The sequence below is a fragment of the Ipomoea nil genome, unplaced genomic scaffold, assembly GCF_001879475.1.
Source record: "Ipomoea nil cultivar Tokyo-kokei standard unplaced genomic scaffold, Asagao_1.1 scaffold2826, whole genome shotgun sequence".
Lineage (NCBI taxonomy): Eukaryota > Viridiplantae > Streptophyta > Magnoliopsida > Solanales > Convolvulaceae > Ipomoea > Ipomoea nil.
The window spans coordinates 4,650,692-4,671,522 of record NW_017619254.1 but is presented as its reverse complement, the minus strand read 5'-3'; the positions used below and the strand labels follow the sequence as shown (position 1 = coordinate 4,671,522).

Genomic DNA, 20,831 nt, shown 5'->3' with positions numbered 1-20,831 from the left:
CCAGCCCTGCCCACCATTTTTTATGTTTCCATTTCTATTCCAACATTATTTCCTTGATTTCTCAGTTTTATGCTCGGGCCCTAGACGGCTGCATAATTTCTAGTTAGGGTCTTCATTTCTTGAAAATTCTACTTCCTAAAACAATTTTTTATGTATAATTCTGCCATGACAATGGAGTAATTGAGAAATAATCCATAATATTTAACATTTGATGTATTAAACTTTCATTTACTTCATAATAGTACCCCACAACCACTGCATTTTTATGGGTTTTTTCTGAAAACAAGTTTAGTTAGACAATATAATGAGAGAAAAATAATAATATTTTTGTATTTGCGACGTTTTGAATTTTTGTATGAGTCCATAAAAAAAACAAAAAACAAAAACAAAAGTTGTGTGAGTTGTCATATTGATAATAGGTTAAATTAGTTTATCCCACAATATGTCAATATAATTGCACTATGCACGAAAAAATATATATATAATAGGTATGACAATGTCTCCTTGCATCGAAGCACCCAGAAGAAGGTGTTATAGGCCAGGTGGAAGGCCAAGATATTGGGGGCTGGGGGTGTGCTAATTGCTATGAAACACACTAGGGAGATGGTGCGGACTGGGGGAGTGGAAGACTCAAGCTATACAAATGGAGGAGATCGGGGATCGAGAGTTGGGTTATTCTTAAAGGACTACAATAAGCTTGGAACAAGGGTATGACAAATTTTACTGTAGACCATGATCAATGTAGCAACATGAGCCATAAAGCAACACGACATTGTATCATTTTAATTACACTCCAGTTTTATTTAATTTGACAATAGTGTTGTGTGGATCATGGTCCACTGTATAACAACTGGGAGGTGGTCGTACATAGTGATTCCAAGTGTGTGTTGTGGATTGGATTCTAAGGTTGGGATTATCCCCGCAAATTTGCAATTAGCAAGTTGATGTGTCACAATAAAAAAATATTATTTATTGAATTGGGTTGATGATGTGGCTAGCCAATTTGCTTGGCAGCAAAAACTGCTCGCAACTTACTTTTTCTTGTTCTTTTTCTTTTTTTTTTTTTTAATTTTATTACATTTATAATATAATATATGAAAGTGAGTCTCATTTTTAAAAGTGAGAGAAATTTATAAGAATGTAGAACAAATAGTTGTAAATTTGATGATATGAAAGTGGACCCATTTTAAAAAGTGAGAGAGATTTGCTGAGATAGATGTTAAAAATAATTAGTGTTATGGTTGGGTGTCGCAATCCTCCCCCCGAAAAAAAAAAAAAAAAAAAAGATAGGATATTATAAAATTTAAAAAAAAAAAAACAAAAAATTAAAGAAGAAAAATGTCAATTACACTATATATTGTATATTAATTTGTGTGAATAATAATAAATGCTATAACTATTTATAGCTGCGATTAGTCAACGCCATAAAATATCATTTAAACAGAACAATGAGAACATGGCAAAAAATATAATTTTTTATATTAAGAAAATGATACAAATAATATTTTTCGTAACAAAATGAATTGAGATTCATTTATGGAAGTGGGGGTTTAAATGATGAAAACAAGACATTCAATTGGGTGGTTTAGTAATTAATAAGACAACAGGGCCCCAACTATTCTTGTAATTTGTATAGTGCATATCCCTGGAATTTATTGCCTTTCCTTTTCCTGCGCCGCCTACGAAGAATTTCCGATGACGTGGCACTTTTGTTCTTTGGAAACGAAATCCAAATTTGTTATGTTTTTCTAATTTTCTTCTTTGGTAGATCACCAAAAATGTTTGCAGTTATAAAGAGAAAAAAAAAAACCACTTTTGGGTAGGTATTTGAAAGTAAAATTTATATTTTTATGTAGCAATCCTAACTAAATTAGTAGAATACTTGACATGGTAATTATAATGTTTCAAATTTGACTTACAGTAAAAATTGTTTATTATCTTTCTTTATTTGGAACACTCAGCTATAGACAACATTAAATGATTTATCTCTCGATAAGGGCCACACTGCAGGTTTTTCTATAAATCAAATTTATATTTTATTAAAAGTTTACTACATGTACTCTCACTTTTTACTTTATTTTTTACTCCATGTTGAGATGTCACCATTTGATTGATAGATCACTATTTTTATTTATTTACTTTTATTTATCCAAGTAAAATGTGTACACGAGGCGGTATCATATTCCTTCTATTAATCCGGTAGTAAACAAACAAAAGTACAAAACAGGTAGGAATGGAAAAGACATGACCATTGATGGGTCATATCAAAAGTGAAAATAATGTTTTTGTTAGGTTTTGTTTTGTTTTGTTTAAACTACGGAGTACATAATATAATCATCATGATTATATCATTATAAGATAATTACATGATAAATTTATAATCATTAAATTGAAAATGATTGTATCATTTTGGAATACTTGTTGATTTACTACATACCAGATCAAGTTAATATTTAAGAACTACAGATTATTTGCATCAACACTACATTAATTGAAAAGTTCGTGACTTATTTTTATAAGTACGAATGGATGAAAAGTACATGCCAACCTACGTTAATTTATATCCCCATGATCCTTTATTTCTCCTTATGACCCAAAAAATAGCAATTGCATGGTGGTGTCTATTTGATTAATTAATAAAAATAACTTAATATTTCCATGGAAGTACAATTTATTTGTTATATTAATAAACGAAAGTTAGATATTTATAAATTAAGTCAATAATTCTATCAATCACAAAAAGTAAACTTTTTTTAGTACTAAATCTAAAAGATTCAAAATAAAGTTGGTTCCCATTATTAGCCAGTCCCAAACATACAATTTGTATATTCTGCAATCATTCCCTTTGAATTGAAATTTATACTATGACCAGACTTTGCATTGTTGCACTAAGAACCATTTCAAAATAGTACAAAAATCATTTAGAAGTGGAATTGTATTCACTTATTTAAATATTAAAACTTGAAAGTGAGAGAGAGACTGCTAATATATTTGTCAACATGTATGAAAAGTAGATAGGTAGGAAAGAGAGATTTTTTTTTTTGAAAGTAAAGAGAGAACCTTCTATACACTTGCAATGTGCATTCTCATCAGCTTTGTTTTTTGGTGGATTTTGTCATAGCCATGTAGGAGAGAGAGGCTAGAGGAAAAAAAAAAAGAAAAAAGGACAAACTCAGCTCAAGCGCCCAACGGGCGTGTGCATTGCACTCGCCCGGGCACCTGCGTCTTCAACACGCGTGGTTCAACATTATGCTTTGTTTCCATTTCTCAATCAATGAACCCCACAAAAGGTTTGCAATTGCGAAAGAAAAATACACCCAAAAATCTCATTTCCCATTTGTGCAAAAACTACACACTTGATTTTTACTATTCCAAAAACCACGAAAAAACATTTATGTAGATGCTCTTGGACACATGGATAACTTTGCTAAGATTTGTGAATTTTCACCAAATTTCCATCTTTTAAGGACATATTTAGTTATGTGAAACATTTATGAAATTAGAGAATTAAATATGTCAAAATTAAAATATACTCCGTATGAACTAAATCTAAAACTGATATTATTATAGCTGGAAAACAAAGTGCAATTGGAACTTGGAAAAGTAGGTTGAAAACAAGCGTGTGGATAAATGACTAGACAAAGATAGTGTCTACTGTAAAACAAGCAGTCAGTGTGTGCATGTAACACAGGAAAAAATAACAATTCAGTTTACCATTAAAAAAAAAAAAAAAAGTTACTAGTACTCTCTTTACATCCTTTCCTTGCTATAGCTCATTCACTTTGACCTCATATTGCTCGCCGGTTGACAGAATTTTTACACCAACCATACCCTTTTGCCACTCTGCACTCCCAACTAATACCAGCTTGCGTGCATTTATTCGCGCTGCTCGTTTGAACACCCTATAACACAACACAAGAACAAATAATATCGGGAGGAGCTCTTATGTGAAAGTTATGTAGATCTGGGGAAAAGTTCAGACACTAGTATCACTCAAGAAACAGGTTATATAGCAACTCCGTACCATTTCAGTGGTTTGTTCTCCAAGACCAGGTCAACACTTTGGCCTTTCTCCCGAAGTTTGGTTGCAACAGAAGATGCTGCACCTTGGAGGTCCCGGTCCAGTGAGCACACTACGTATTCTACTTGCTGACTAAGTTTTGGTACGAGTCCCTTCTCCTTAAGCAGCTAAATGTAATGAAACGGCAAAATCAAGACCTTTAAAGATGCTACTGTCGGTCACTTTACTTTTCTAGAAAAGTATTCATCAGATGGCAATTTTTGCATTTCCGCAAGTAAAGTGAACCATCATCGTAATTTCTGGTAAGGTCAGTTCAAGCATCACTCTGTGGAATGTAGTTTGCAACTTGGGCATCATTCCATCTACATTCTACAGTGTGAGTAGGAAATGAAAGACCAAATATATAAGAGTTTTGACTCACTTCTACTATGACAGCATCACCAAATCCAAAGCCACAAGCTGGAAGATCATCTCCTCCAAAAGTAGAGAGTAATCTATCATATCGTCCACCACCACAAATGGCTCGTAACTTTCCTTCTCGATCAAATCCCTGTAGAACACTGGAATCAATTAGTATAATACACACAGTGATCCACTAACAATAGGATGTACACAATCACAGTATGGTAATCTTCCATTACTAATTGTCTTCAGGCATGCAATGTGACATCTAAATTAGTAAATGACTTGTCCAGCACATAAACATCCCTAGATCTATGCACCAAATGACAATCCTATAGTTTGAAAGAAAAAATATATGCAGGAAATAGAAGCAAATTCCTCGAGCCACAATACAATTGGTATTTGGCTGGCATCCCTGTAGGGATATAACAGCCATGGCATGAAATAATAAATTTTTTTTGCCTTTTTTTTTTTTTACAAACAGAAGTATAATCTTTTTCACTTGAGATGCAGCCGATAAATAATTAATCGCAAAGAAACATATGTTAAACCAATGGATTAGTTTTAACAAAATTAGCAGTGATGGAAAAAAATACAAAACTTCAATGGCTGAAAGATTTAGCAAACAATTGAGCTATTTAATCATGTTCAGCAAATTCCAAAAGGAAGTCTCCCTCAGTTATCTCACAGATTGAAAACTATATTGAAATAGCAGGCTAAATATATCTAACAATTTTTATTTGAATTTTCTAAAATCTGACCTCAAATACAATTCCAGTATAATATGCTAGACCACGAACAACTGATGCATCAAACTGAATCCACTCAGAATAACCATACTGTTCAGCAAGTGAGAATAGTTGCTTCAAATCAGTAAGTGCTTGCCCAGCAGCTCCAAGTTTCTCTAAAGAAGCACACATGGCATAAGCACAAAGGTATTCAAAGATGGATCAATTCTCATAGCCAATGCATATTTAGAAAGTATGAAAGAAATCAGCAGTCATTCAGGTCTATCAAGTACAGAGTAGCAAGCAAAATTATTCAATCAAAGTTTTAGAACTTAATAAAGTAATCCTCAGAACAATGTAAAATAGTTTCTATAGCTTAAAATTTCCTCAACTTTGTAGGAAATATTCAAAAATTTCCTGCCATAGATTTGTTCAAATTTGCAACCAATTCTGCTATTATCAATACCTATAGATAAAGTCATTAATGGCCACTACCTAGACACCACTTCTGCATTCCTCAAAATCCCAGCCTAAGAAAGCATGCATCCTTCTTCCTCACTCAGTACATTGACAATTTGACATGTTAGCTGATCCTCTAACATCAAAATACCAATTTCAACAAAATGCAGCAAGTTTTTTTATGCTAGCAACATTTACATTCAGCAGATATTCTATATTTCTATCAACTAAATCAGGTTATCAAACTTCATCCTCACAGCCTGGGTGTTCTAACATTCACCATGAGAATCTGATCTTCTAACTGAGTTACTGAATATGCAAGGATAGCCCCATACCCAAGGTCAAAAACACAAGAGTAAAATCTAGGGGAATAAGGCCTATTGATATCCATCATTTGAAAACTTTTTAACAAAAAAAAAAAAAAAAAAAAAAAAAAAAAAAAAAAAAAAAAAAAAAAACAGAAAAATTAATAAATAAAACATGTGCCATGCAAAACCTTCCAACTTTGCCAAAGACTTCACAGAGAGGACTTGCAATAGTTCTTCAATAGCCACATCAGACAACCCAGCAGATTTAAGTTCTTTCTTAATTTCATCAATTGGAATCTTCTCTAGCTGCTTCCAAACAAAAATCAGAATATGAATACTAAATATGAAATGATCACAAAACATTTACAAAGAAATAAGAAAGTTTAGAAACAATCAGTGATGTGTAAATTTTAATTATTCAAAAATATTTATTAAAAAAAACAGTTGTCTCTGATGTTCTAAACAGTTAAATAGAACTGAATATGAAGAGAGATTACAAGCCAAGGTATATTATTCCATGCAATTCAATAATTGGCAAAGTAATAGCATAAAAATAATATTCAATAAAACATAACTACTTCTCTGTGCTGAAATCAACATAATCCCCACTAAGACCTCACAACCAAAGAAACTCCTTTTTCACATGATTGCATCACTGACTGAATTTTATTCTGTTTTATATGAACCTCAACTTTATTGTGCCAAAATGGTCAATCTTAAGTCCCTTGCTTCCTAGTTCCTACATGACTGAATGTTATGTTTACATGAATAAATCACCTGACACCACCCTCGATAATCAATATACATAACAAACAAAAGAGATATTTGGGAATGAATGCACGACATAACAAAAGAAGCGTTTTCACATAATAGAAACAAAGAAAATGGTTGCTAGTACCCATGGTAAAATTTATCATAGATGAAAGCAGGAACAAAAACATGAGGACCCAATAACAGATCAGTGGCTAAGGCAACTGCAGATCAACAGATGCAGCATTAAAAAACTGACCTTGTCTATGACAATGAATACCCTACTGAACATGTTTTCTGGAACAGAGTAGTGATACAATACTTCTTGCAAAACCTGCAAAGTTAGAAATAGTGATAGAGGCAACCTGTCATAGTTCTGTACATTATTGAATTTGACTCAAGAATTATTTCAGTATCACACTGCAAGCAGGGCAGCAGGAAAACACGTGCACCAAAATTGAATGAGCACAGAAAAGGAAAACAATATAAAAGAATTATGTATTCTAGATTCTAAAGCAGAAATGAGACTAGTCGCTAACTTAACTATTCCTGTTTCGAGTTAGATTCATGACCTTGAATTCATTCCCAATTTCTTGTATTCCAAACCCAACCAAATGGTATTAGGTATTTGGAGGGAAAAAAAAAAAAAAAAAAAAAGGATCTCTTTGATCTATGATTATGCAAAAAGAACTTACACAAGCTCAAAATTCTATTAATTAGATAAATTTTATTCTTTCAAGGTGCTGAGATTTTTTTTAACTCTTTCAAACACAATCATTTATTCAACTAGTTTAAAATACAATTTATAAAGAAAAACAATCAAATAGTAAAGTTCTTAAATCACATAAATAGGAATTTTTCAGTCTAAAGTCAATAACGACTTAATATGGTTTTACGCATTACTATATGTACAACAATACACAAGCAGGTCAAGAAAATAGCTGATCAGTGAAAGAGCAAAGTAAAAAGGTTGGAAATCAATTAATTGTTTCAGCTATAGATTCTTTTAATTATTATCATTGACTAAAGAGGGTATATAGGCGGCTCTCACCTTGCGACTAGAGACCTTAAATCCAACATCAGCTGCTGTAATGCCAATACGCTTGAAAAAGCAAACGATTGAGGCAATCAGCTCTGCTTCAGCCTAAAAAAACACAGGAAAAATAGTTAAGTTATACATTAAACAGAAATATCAAAGGTATTTCCTCTTTTTTTTTTAATTATTATTATTAAATAATATTATTATTCTAACATCCACTATAATAAAACAATTGGATTATAATGTTTTCCCCAGATGTATATTTAAACAAATAGAACCACTTTGTGCCCAAAAGAAAATGGAAGTAGTCATCTCTATTATAATTCTTCTTTGCTGGTAAATAACCAAAAAGTCATCCACTCATCCTACTAAAGGACAATCATAGACTTTGCATACTGTATTGTCAGGTACACCAATTATATCCATGTTCCACTGGTAATGTTCACGACGTCGTCCCCTGGTCATTCTCTCATACCGCCAGCATTGTCCAATGGCAAACCATTTTAAGGGAAGGGGTACAGATTTTCTGGACAGAAAAAAACATGCAGATCAAAATCTGGCATCTGTACCTGGATAACAAAATCATGAATATCAAATAAATAACTATGGACATTTCAGATTTTTAAGCATCAAATTTTTTGTGCAAATTAAATGAAAAAATTTAGCATCAAATTACCCTTTCTGTATTACAAGTCTTGCCAATGAAGGAGTAAGTTCAGGCCTCAATGCAACTCTACGGTTTCCTCTATCCTCAAAACAATAAAGCTGTCAGTGAGGAAAACAGATCAACTTGCAGAATATCAAATTCAATCTCATTATTCACTGGGTTTGACATGGTCACATCTTTATTTTTTGTTCCAGAACATAAAATTCATATTTCTTGCTTTCTTTCTTTAGTTCAGAATGTTATCCTTGACTCTGGCAGTTCTATATCCATTACCCTATGTAAAGATGAAAAGCATAGAAAAATGTTTCAAATATTTAATAGCAGAATTATATTATGCTTTCAAATTTAAAAAATGCAAATAACAAGAGAGTTCCCGTCTCCACACGTATCAGGTGTTAAGAAAATCTAGAACAAAATTAAATGGGAAAATGAGTTTAAAAATATTTAAATACTTAACACTAAATGGAGAAGGAACTTGGCATAATATTTTTGCAAATGTTAAGTGTAGCAACTAGCAACACAAGCCAGTCTAGGTAGAAAGGAGGACGAAAGGGTCTAGAGTTAAATGCAATAGATTAGGAAAAAAAAAAAATCATTATGAGAGAGAGAAATGCATAGTAGAGGATAGGAAGACCTAAAAAAGCTTAAAACTGAAGTAAAAATAACAAGAAAAAAGGTGGAAAACCTAAAGAAGCATAAGTACTCCTTATCCTGGAAGTTTAATTTCATTCGGTAATCATTAGTTGCCCTAGCTGAGGTTTGAAATGCATAATTTATTTGTGTTCCATGCTATTTTCATTAATACATTAACTTAGTTTTTCACTAAATAAGACAAAAGATGCATGGCCAGTCTCTCACCCAATAAATGTGTTCATATGAAATGTAAGAACAAAGCAAGAATTCCCAAGAAAATGAAACCACTGAACACGGACCTGGTCTCTGATTTCCTCCCCAGCCCTCCTAATAAATAGAGCCTCTGACTCTAACACAGGAAAATCCACCTCTTCAAACCCGAATGATTGTGAAACCTAAACACATGACAAGAAATCAGAACATATACAAACATGTAAGAGACCAACTGAAAGCTACTATGGTAACTATCCAGTTAATCAAAGAGCGTTGCAAAAATAAATTGAGAACCAGCATTTCTCTTAAATGTTCCAAAAGTTAATACCCAAAAAAAAAAAAAAAAAAAAGATAAAAAAGAATGTTGGCATATACTCCATAATATTTAATTGATGACATTTTAATTGCTCTTTACTTTTTCTTTAAATATAAACTTATAACATACCACCAGCATCCACATATGAGCAACAATCTTGCCTATAACAGTTTCCTTGTAAATGCCTAAATACTTAAATATGAATTCTATAGTACTTACAAGGCACCAACAACCATGAATGCTTACCTTATTCAAAAACATTCCTTCCTCCCCCTTTTAATTCTAAATAAAGTTTTAACTGTAGATAAGGGGAACAGAAAAGCCATGTTAGCTTCATGATGGTCACACTAAGAGCATGTTTCTGTAGCATTCTTTATCTAGAAGCCATGTACAAAATACAGCTCAATCATTGGTTGCAGACACTCTAGTATAGGTAACACAGATTTTTATTTTTTTTTTTAAAAAAAAACTTGATTCTGCATAAGTCACAGTATTGATCTTCATTTCTAACAACATTCATTGAGTTCAGGAAACTTTTTGTCCAATATCCAAAATGTTAATTGCTTGTCACACTTCATTAAAAAAAAAAAAAAAAATCATATGTTTTCTTCTAGCTTTATAATTATTCATTCCTGTTTTATGTATATGGTGTGATCTGCTAATTCTAATAGTTTGAGGCTGGTCTACTGTTGATTTGAGATTTGAGGTTAGAAATCAATCTTCGTTTAAGATTAAGAGTGTTCTAGAGAGCAGGAAGAGCCGCTTGGAGCCATAAAATCACGCCGGATGGTGAAGTTGTGATAACTTTGACTTGAACATTTAGTAATGCTACTGTAATTCATATCATACACGATCACCGGACAACACTGAATAGCTTGCACTAACGCGACATTGAAGGATTGTACATTGTGATTAAAAAGTCGATACATCAAGTTCTCGAATACAAACCACCAAAAACATATATAAAGGGCAAAAGCAGAGTAGCAGACCTCTCTGAAGTTCTGAAAGAGCCAAGTACGAAGACGCATGTCCTCAGGGGGGAAGTCTCGGGTGCCTTTAGGAGGATTGACGTCGATTTTCTGCAAGACATCGAGCTGAGCCGGAGGGGAAGCAATAGAACCAGACCTTCCGGACCGGGTGTTCTGCGTAGGCGATTCTGCGGAAGACTCTACAGATAATGAGGATGAAGATGAAGAAGTAGAGTGAGGTCTGAAAGTACGACCGGAAAGGGAAAAAGGTGAGAGGTTGAGGTGACAGTGGAGAGAGCGGAACACGGTGGCCAGCCGATGGTGGTTCTGGTGGAAGCGGCTGTGGATAAGGACGGAAGGGTTAGGAATCGCCGGCATAGTTTAGCACGGAGTCGCCGTGGTCTGGACTCTGGACCTCATACAGTAAATTATAAAAATGCCTTTTTTTTTTTTTCTTTTTTTTTTCGCGTATGCAGCTCGACTATCAACTATTTAGTTACGGCTACATTAGTCTACTTTACTACTCCGACTTACCAAGTTACCAATCATTTTAATCATATGGTTACATTAATAATTTATTCATAAATTATATTAATTTTTATAATTACATTATTATAAAAATCAAATACTCACAAAACAAATACAATTATGGTTGCAGTGTCGGGCGGCCGGGCAGCGCTTAGATGGCCTAGGCGGCGCTAGGCGTGAGCTAAAAAAACAGTGACAGACTTGCAGTTTGATCATTTTAATGAGGATGTTTTCAACATTAAATCAAATAATACATCCAAATAAATGAAATAATGATAATTCATAAGTCATAACATGAAAACAATATTAAAAATAGGAATAAGGTTTAAATTGGCCACTGAACGTAACCTGAAAATGCAATTAGGCCACTGAACGAAAAAAAAAAAAGTGCAATTAGGCCACTGAACACTCCAAAAATGTGCAATTTCACCTGATAGCAGGTTACTCTCAATTTTAGCAGGTTATCTGCTTACGTGGCAGCTGAGTTGGTATTTTTAATAAATTTTAAATCATTTTTAATAAATTTTAATAATAAATTTTTATTTAAATTTTTTTAAAAAAAATAAAAAACGCTTTTATTTTATTTTTTATTTAATTTTTTAAAATTTTTATAAAATTTATTATTAAAATTAATTATTAAAAATTATTTAAAAATTATTAAAAATGCCAACTCAGCTGCCACGTAAGCAGGTAACCTGCTAAAATTGAAGGTAACCTGCTATCCGGTGAAATTGCATACGTTTGGAGAGTTCAGTGGCCTAATTGCCCGTTTTTTGAATGTTCAGTGGCCTAATTGCACTTTTTGTTCGTTCAGTGGCCTAATTGCATTTTCAGGTTACGTTCAGTGGCCAATTTGAACCTTATTCCTTAAAAATATGAAATACTCAAATATCTCAATCATCAAAAAATTCAAAGTACCAAACTAGTATACGGGCGTGTATATATATATATAATGAAAAGAAATTAGCAAGGTCAAGCTGACCGGGTTAACTCGACCGAAATGGACGAGTTAACTCGGCCAAGTTAGACACTAGGCGGCAAGTCGGCCGAATTAGGCGCTAGGCGGACGCCTAGGCGAGCGGCTAGGGCGAAATCGTCACGGTCTAGGAGCGCCTAGACCGATTTTTGCAACAGTGACTACAATAATATATATATATATTTTTTTTACAAAAAAATTAACTAAAACATCAAAATATACAAATTATGCATTCAAACTAAAATGATCTATTTTTCCAATTTCATTAAAAATGTGTAATCAAACATTTTTTTTTGGGTGTATCCAATATCGCAACTTTTTGTTAAAGTAAAAAATTTTAAGAGCATCCCCAAAAGGAAGATTTTGGACCAAATTTTAAGAAAAGTAGGGTGAAGTGGAGGAAAGAGAGGGAAGAGGGAGATGGGGGGTGGGGAGAGTTGGTCCAGCAATGTTGGGGGTTTTGCAGGTAAGTGGGGACCACTAATGGAGAATGAGAGCTCGTGCCCGCTTGGGCGCGTAATTCTTCTTTTTTAATTTTTTTTTAGATTTTAGTTTTTTTTTTTCTCCTATCTCATTTTCTCTTTTTTAATCACATTGGTAAAATTCCCTCAAAATCTTCACATTATTGAGAATACCCTAACAGGGCGTTTGGTTGGAGGGATTTTAAATTCCCTTCCCACTTAATTCCCACCTAATTCCAAAGACCATTAAATTCCGTAGTTTGGTTGGAGGGAATTGCAATTCCCCCATTTTCATGGAATTAAAATCTCATGTCCTCCCTGGTATTTTAATTCTTGGGAAAAAAAGATAGTGATGAGTCAAAATTACCCATTCATTTTTTAACCTAAAATTAATGTCTAACAACAATAATGGACATTTTTGACTTCATACTACTTATTCCCTTTCAATTCCCATGTATACCAAACATTGGAATTGAAATTCCCAGTAATTATATTCCTATCAACCAAACACTGGAATTTAAATTCCCACTTTATTCCCAGTCATTCAACTCCCATGGAATTACAATTTCTTTCCCACATAATTCCCCCCTCCAACGAAACGCCATGTAAGAAGTCGTTTAACTTACTTCACAAATGAAACTCAATTATTGTAGGGAAAAATGGAAAATAATTAAATTTCATTTCTTTTCAATTGTATAAATTCTTTTTATACTTTAAAAAAATTATTTTTATATTGTACTTTAACGAGAAGTTTTTTTTTTTTTTTGAAAGTCTTTAACGAGAAGTTAAAAGTACACCATTCTAACATTTTTTCGTGTTTGGAGATGGTCTAAAAACAACCACACAAACAATTAGTATTTAAGTCATTTTTAGATTTTTTTGCTTAGGTCTTATTAAAATGTTAAAGTGCTTGCTTTTGAATATTTTATTTAGCTTTTTTCTTTTAAAACTATGCCAATATGTACACCATTTGATTTTTACCAAAGCGATTACGTGTAACTTTATTTATTACTTTGTCTAAAATTATCTTAATATGTAACTTTTGTACTACCATTTGTAGAATGTGATAAAAGGGGTAGTAGTAAATAATAGAAGAACAATGTTTTTTTTTTTTAATACGCATTGATTCGGTCAATATATATTAAATTATACCATAATTACATTTAATCATTTACCATATTTAAATTTGTACTTTAACAATTATTGATCATACCATAATTATTAACCAAATTATCAACTATACTTGTTAATATATAACATAATTCTACAACTATAAATTTTATAATTTTCTAAAAAATTAATAACTATAATTTTAACATTGAATACTAATGTTGGACATTTATTTTGTGCACAGCACGCATAAAAAACTAGTATATATTATAATTGTATACATATATTATTATATTTAACGTATATCTTATAAAATAAACATATACAAGTCTTATTTAGTAATATAATAGCAATATTAATTTCACTAAACATATGTATAAAAACAATTAATGCGATGTACTAATCACATCAGTTAGTATATATAAATAAACATCAATAAATAATGCAATTTAAAATTAACAGTTAATGGCTAATGTAATTAACAATGTCATAGACTCTCCCAAATAAAAGATCAAAAATTAAATTTCTGTGGAGACATTGATTCTTTATATTTCAATAAATTGAAAAAATACGTACATATAAATATTACATTGTAACAGAGTCAGTAGTATTAAAAACTAATGGAGTCAACCCATAATTAATAATTAACTTTAAATACAACTTCAGAATAAAAGTAAAAAGTACTACGTAATAAAAAAATAAAAAGAATAAAAAGAATAAAGGAAGAAAAAACAAAAAGAGAAGCTTCGGAAACTCATTTTATCAAATTTCCCTCCCTTCCTCAATCCTGTCCATGCGCTCCTATCCACCATCTTAGACCCGGAACCACCGTAGCTCACCACCGCAATCTCCACCGTCAACGGGCTGAGAGTCTGAGACCCAAACGGTTTTACTCTCTCTCTCTCCTCATTGCCCAGGTTCTTTTTGTCCTTTAATTTTATGTATTGACGGAGGAGAAAGAGATTGCAAAGTAGAAAGTAGTAACCAAACTCGCCTCAGTCAGTCCCTCACATCGCATACCATACTTAATATTACGAATCTCCCGCTAAACCTCTGTGCATATAACTTTCAATATTTCCCTTTTTAAACCCACCTTTATTTTGGTTATATTGCTTCTAAAAATGTTGATTAGTTTTACAATTTAGCTGAAAACCCTCAATTTCGTGGAAAGCCCAGATTTTCCTGCTTCTATCTTTATCGTTTGGGTCTCAAGATTCAAGATTTCTGTGTATTTTTGCTGGGATTTATGGTGTAAATCAGATTCTTTGGTGTTTTCCTTGGAACCCACGAATTTTTTTCTGGCTTCATTGAAGCTGGGAAACACATAAAGCTGAGTGGTCTTGATGAGTTTTGGTGGGGATGGTGAATAATCATGAGGATGGGGAGAAAAACCCATCTAGAGGAGGTAACGGCGGCGCAGGAGGAGGTGGGGCTACCAGGTCTTGGGGCACCACCGTTTCGGGTCAATCTGTATCAACTAGCGGCAGTATTGGGTCACCATCGAGCCGGAGCGAGGCTGCCATTGCCACTCCTGCCAGCGAGAACACTTTTGCTCGGGTAACTAGCCTGGATAATCATGCTGATGATGCCGGGTCTCTTGGCGCTGCTGGGTCAGTCCTCTGCCTTATTTTTATTAACGAAATTTGTTCAGTGCTGGGTCCACGGTTTCAGAAATTATAACCTGTTATTATCCGAAGTTATCAAATATTTTTCATGACCTATATGTTTTTAATTCCTGGTTTCCTCAGTGTAACAAACATCGACACAAGTCACATGACATGTGTGGCGTGCTTAAGTGGAGGATATGAATGCATACTATATTAGCTAGCCTGTAATTTGAGTCTGCGAAGAACATATATGCAAGCTTACACTCTATCAAAAAATATGTAGGTTTGTATGTTGATGTCAACATATTGATTTTAGTTAACAATGTAATCCTAAAATGCTAATATCTTTATTACTTCTGACTTAATGAATATTGCTCATTGCATCAATGCACCTGTGGCATACAACGGATTTCTATTTAGCTTTAAAGCTTGCTGGCATATTTAGTGCTCAGTGCAGTCTGACTGAAGTACCAAAATATATAGAACTTGTTGATTACTTGATTAGGCATGAAGGGTTTATTTAGTTTCTTAAACATGGACTACTTGTCCTCTCTGGGTTTCAAATTTCTTGTATTCTGACCGTGGCTGCAAATCTGTTGGCTCTAATAGGAAGAAGAAAAGAGGTCAACGAGCAGCAGGAGGGGATAAAAGTGGTAGAGGGCTACGGCAGTTTAGCATGAAAGGTATTTTTTGTTCGTTTGCTTTCACTAGCACGGGATTTTAATGATTTCAGTTAATTATAATTGCTGTATGCTTTATAGTTGGTTTCTCTTATATAATGTATTGTGTATGTATCCGTGAAACTGACTTTATTAAAAGTTTTATTGTGATTAATATATTCCATTGTCTTTGTTCAGTGTGTGAGAAGGTGGAAAGCAAAGGAAGAACCACATACAATGAGGTCTGTTGGCTTAGTAACATATGTAATGCAAAACTATGATTCTACACTTTTCATGTAGTTGTGCTGACATTCTGTCATTTCCCTGTTTGCATATATTTTATAAATGACTGCATATGAGTAATGTGTAAATATGGCTGATTTTCCTTATGCTATCTTCATTATGACTCTCATAGGCTTTGTCTACATGGTTTTATGCACGCAATTTCACCATATTATTGAGTTATACAACAAAAGCTGCTAATTGAGCTATGTTCTTGTAGGAACTTGAAGTTGGATTTTTTTTTTTTTTTTTTTTTTTTTTTAAGAAATACTTTTTAAATCTTATTTCATAGTTTTTTTCTAGATATATTGTTCGTTTTGCATCTTTTTGTATTAATGCTTACTTCTTATCATTTGTTATGATTGTTTTCAACTTGATGATGATGGATATTTATAACTTTGGAACCTGTTGGATTTTTTTTTTTTTTTTTTTTTTTTTTTTTTGGGAAACAATATGCTTCAAAATCTTGGCTGTTTGTACTGGTTTGATGTTCAGTGGCAATGAGATGAAAGCTCTTTGTAAGCTTGATTTAGATTGCGTGAATGCAAATATGGCCTCTCTGGATACTATTTCAACTTTAAAGGAGATGGACAGGTGTACAAGGTATTCATATCAAAACTGATATTTATTTGTGAAGGGCTGAGTTGGATGTTGGTGATTACTATTTTTAATGAATGATCCATGCCCATGTGAGGAACCATAGCTGATAGACGTCCATAAACATTTCTTCATGCCTTGAATACTTATTTGCTAGTTTGTTTGCTAATAGCAGACATGAAATGGGGCACTTTATTTATGAGTATGAGGCTGTTTCCTATACTTTTTCTCATTTCCATAAGTTTGAAACTCCAAATTGTTCTTGTGCCAAAAACTGAAACTTTCAAATTGTGATCTATGGTTGGCTTGCCTTGAACTCTTGAAGTGTGGTTGCTTTAGAAAATATAGTCCGTCCTTGTGGCTTAAAGTGAGGCATAATTTCCACTTTATCGTGGATATTGCAATGTTAAAAGCTTGCTATATGTCTGTCTAATGGGTGAAGTAAATATGCTATACAGGTAGCTGACGAACTTGTAGCTGAATTTTCTGATCCTAACAATAATCTTTCATCTCCAGATCAGGTTTAAAAGTTTATACCTCGGTTATATTTCTTAGCTCTTGTTTTCTTCTACGCTTTAATGGATATTGAAATCAGTGATTTGACCCTGACAGCAACAATATGATGAGAAAAACATTCGTCGTCGTGTGTATGATGCTCTGAATGTTCTTATGGCAATGGATATTATTTCAAAGGATAAAAAAGAAATACAGTGGAAGGGTCTGCCACGGACGAGCGTAAATGATATTGAAGAGCTAAAGGTCTGTTTTAATTTTTCTAAAATTTCAATTTACCCGCTCCTACCTTTTCTCCTAAATCGCTCTCTCTCATAGACATTTGGTTTGGTGGCATATAATTAAATAATTACAGACTGAGCGTCTTGGATTGAGAAACAGGATCGAGAAAAAAGCTGCCTATTTAGAAGAACTGGAAGAGCAGGTTGGATTCCTTTCAAGGCACTCTGGAAATTTTCGTTTTCTAAATCCATGAAAATTTTATGGAGTCTGGCATGGCTAGCTATCTGTTTCTATAATGCTCGTGGACTTAATTCTAGTTTTCCTATAAAAGTATGCAGGTCTTCAGAACCTCATGAAACGCAATGAACAACTATACAGCTCTGGAAATACTCCAAGTGGTGGTGTGGCTTTACCATTCATATTGGTTCAGGTAGAACTGCTCGAGAATTCCATTAATTATTGTTATTAGTTAAAATGATATTTATTCTTTCTTGTTAAGTTATTGGTCAAAATGATATCCAAAGGGAGTACTTGGAAACAAAAGCATCTTAATTACCATTTTTTTTTTCCACAACTACACCACTAAAAGGGAACAAAAAGAATAAATATTCCTAGGTATTATAACATCATTCCTATATTTTGGAAACTCCAGACTCGCCCTCATGCAACAGTTGAAGTGGAAATATCAGAAGATATGCAATTGGTGCACTTTGACTTTAACAGGTAATTAAGAGATCTGTAATATCCACAATGCTTCGAGTATCTGATGTTTGGTCAGCTACTTTCCGTGAGCATAGTTTTGAGTCGTGAGTTAGGTTCTTGGTATGATGATTCCGGTGGTAATTCATGATAACCAAGTTCATGCCTAAAATGGGATTCAACCCTCATTACCAACAGGCACTTAAACCAACATGGTTGGCGTGGTGGTTCAGCACCTCGTCCCTTAAGCATGAGGCTGGGGATTCGATCCCCACCCATATGAATGGAGCAAACCATTTGGCCAGTCCCCTTCCACTTAGTGTGCTGACACTGACAGTAGGGACGGAGGATTAGTCTTCTGGCTGGAGGGATACCTTCTTACCACTTAGTGTGCTGACATGACAGTAGGGACGGGGGATTAGTCTTCTGGTTGGAGGGATACCTTTGGGCAACCAAAAAAACAGGCACTTAATTTTTTGCAGCTTTTTTACTTCTTATAGTATGATTTGTATGCTGAAATGATTGCAGCACACCCTTTGAGCTACATGATGACAACTATGTGCTCAAAGCAATGAATTTCTGCGAAAGACCAAAGGATGATGCCGTGCCACAGAATCTTCCAGCTGATGGCGGGGAAGGTTCCAGCATGCCCAACATGTTCCGACTTCAGATACCTAATCCTCCTCCTATACAAAACATATCCGGTAGGCCCCCCACCTCGCCTCCTCTTCCTGGAATACTAAAGGCACGCGTCAAGCATGAACATCCTCCTCCCAGTACTTAATCATGCCATGCCGCTCCAGACATAACACCGGCCTGGCCTGTATAGTGTGTAAAATATTTAAATTTGGCGATTCATCTTCAGATCTGCATAACATCCATCCTTAGATCCTTTTCCTATTCATTTGAAGGAATAGAGGACATCATATCTTAACCCCACAGGAAGGGAGACGTACTTTCTGGGGATCAACAACGCTTCTCTTAGCTTTAAGCAGTGTAGCTTTCATGTTTATGAGTTTTGATCCATTTTCAGTTAGGAACCCAAACCCCGACCTGTTTATATCAGGTTGTAGGAAACATCAAATATGTACCAAGTTTCTGGGCTTCAAATTGACATAAGCTATGTTATGTTCTTCTGAAACTGACAGCAGAGAGGTTGACTATGTAAATTACAACAAACAATTAGTGTCTGATAAGATAAGGTGTTATGTCATGGGAGTCTTCCCATCTTTAGATGCTTCATGCTTGCCAAATCCAATAGCTCAAGTTGAAAGGGATTTCTGGAGGGGGAGTCAAAATAACATTGCCTCAATATGATTTTTGCAGAATAAATAAATAAATAAAAATCTAGTCAACCTTTTTCATTACACTTAAAATTGATAAAAATTAAAATACAGAGTAATTTAACATGTCAGATAAGTTTTTGATGTCATTTAAGTAGAATTGGCATGCCTTCATTTTTTGGTCAGGCCATGAGGTGTTTTGAGCAGGTTCTAACGGTAGGAAATACCTTTAAGCCTGTACTATATTCAGACTAATCTCCATATGTATCAGGCCGGTCCAATTAAGGGGCAAAGTGTTGGGTGGCCAGATTGATTTTTCCATATGAGAGGGTGTTCGAACTCCCGACCTCTCTTAAAGGATGAGAGTGCATGGTCACTCATGCCAACCAATTGATACTTTTGTCAATTGCCTAGTTTTGGTTTGAGTTATATTACACGATGGAAATATATATTCTCGAGAGTACAAGTGATGTTTTCTTCTATGGTTTTACATACAGACTGTTTGGTTCTTCATTGCTATCTCACCATCTCTTCTGTCATGCCCCAGTCTCATGTTGGAGTTGTGATTAATGATTGCTTGGATCTCATGTCCTCTTTTTTCTATTTGCTCTTCCGTTTAATCTCTAGACAATTTAATTTGGTTGCTCACACTTTAACTTCTAAAGTCTCGCATCAGGCTAGTTCTTTGTACGGGAACTTTGTCTTTCCTTACTTTGTTTAAGCTCTCCTGCAGTAATCTATTTTATCCTTTGCTTTCAAAAAATCTCAAATATTAATGAGCATAAAAATATTGTTATTTGAAGACTTCAATATATTTTCAAATTATATGGGCACTAATTTGATTGCAGTATTTACATAAAAATATAACGCTAATTCTTTCAAAATAATGTATGTGAATTTTCTTGGAAGGGCGATCAAATGGATATGGTATAATTTTTATACTTGAAAATCACAAGTTCAATTCTCTCCAACATTTAAAAGATTCGGGTTTCTCTCGTCACTAAAAAAATATTATGAGTATAAATTAACTTTTTAAATTTTTAATAATCAAATCGTATACTATTTGATAAGATAGATTAACTCGATCATAAATAGTACTTGGAATGTTGTTACGTGTCCCATATTGAACCATTTATAGTAAAAATATATCTAGGCTAGAATAGCATTTTAATTTTAATTTAATATAATTGTTGGCATAGGTGGTCATTAATTGCAACTCAACTCAAGTACCAACTTGAAAATGTCGGTATATCACTGATGACATCGTGATATGGACCATAATGAACAGTAGTATTAAACAACAAGATATTTTTCGTAAAAAGAAAAAAAAAAAATTGTAATAATCAGCTTGAAGCCGATCGAGGCTGAAGCCGACATAGACTGCAAGCTC

At 33.7% G+C, this 20,831-nt stretch overlaps 2 protein-coding genes across 2 annotated transcripts; one reads left to right on the top strand and one right to left on the bottom strand.

Moving 5' to 3' along the window:
- Window positions 1-3,537: 3,537 nt before the first annotated feature.
- Window positions 3,538-10,929, bottom strand: LOC109158983 (histidine--tRNA ligase, chloroplastic/mitochondrial-like). Its single transcript, XM_019306937.1, has 11 exons — window positions 10,526-10,929; window positions 9,307-9,402; window positions 8,384-8,472; window positions 8,104-8,233; window positions 7,720-7,812; window positions 6,928-7,002; window positions 6,107-6,224; window positions 5,185-5,327; window positions 4,443-4,571; window positions 4,025-4,188; window positions 3,538-3,902 (listed from the first exon to the last, which is right to left on the bottom strand). Exons 1-11 carry the CDS (start codon window positions 10,880-10,882, stop codon window positions 3,767-3,769), a joined length of 1,530 nt encoding a protein of 509 aa, XP_019162482.1. The 5' UTR covers window positions 10,883-10,929; the 3' UTR covers window positions 3,538-3,766.
- Window positions 10,930-14,370: 3,441 nt separating this feature from the next.
- LOC109158986 (transcription factor-like protein DPB) lies at window positions 14,371-19,299 on the top strand. Its single transcript, XM_019306943.1, has 9 exons — window positions 14,371-15,189; window positions 15,796-15,869; window positions 16,044-16,087; window positions 17,183-17,245; window positions 17,337-17,483; window positions 17,593-17,661; window positions 17,791-17,889; window positions 18,112-18,182; window positions 18,687-19,299. The coding sequence occupies exons 1-9, from the start codon at window positions 14,939-14,941 to the stop codon at window positions 18,940-18,942; spliced, it is 1,074 nt and encodes a 357-aa protein (XP_019162488.1). The 5' UTR covers window positions 14,371-14,938; the 3' UTR covers window positions 18,943-19,299.
- Window positions 19,300-20,831: the final 1,532 nt, after the last annotated feature.

Coding starts and splice junctions, on each gene's coding strand:
- LOC109158983 (XM_019306937.1), bottom strand. CDS start 10,882: ATGCCGGCGATTCCTAACCCTTCCGTCCTTATCCACAGCCGCTTCCAC. Junction 7,003..7,719: donor TTAAGGTCTCTAGTCGCAAG/GTGAGAGCCGCC, acceptor CTAACTTTGCAG/GTTTTGCAAGAAGTATTGTA. Junction 5,328..6,106: donor GTCTTTGGCAAAGTTGGAAG/GTTTTGCATGGC, acceptor GTGCTTCTTTAG/AGAAACTTGGAGCTGCTGGG.
- LOC109158986 (XM_019306943.1), top strand. CDS start 14,939: ATGGTGAATAATCATGAGGATGGGGAGAAAAACCCATCTAGAGGAGGT. Junction 15,870..16,043: donor ACGGCAGTTTAGCATGAAAG/GTATTTTTTGTT, acceptor GTCTTTGTTCAG/TGTGTGAGAAGGTGGAAAGC. Junction 17,890..18,111: donor TACCATTCATATTGGTTCAG/GTAGAACTGCTC, acceptor TGGAAACTCCAG/ACTCGCCCTCATGCAACAGT.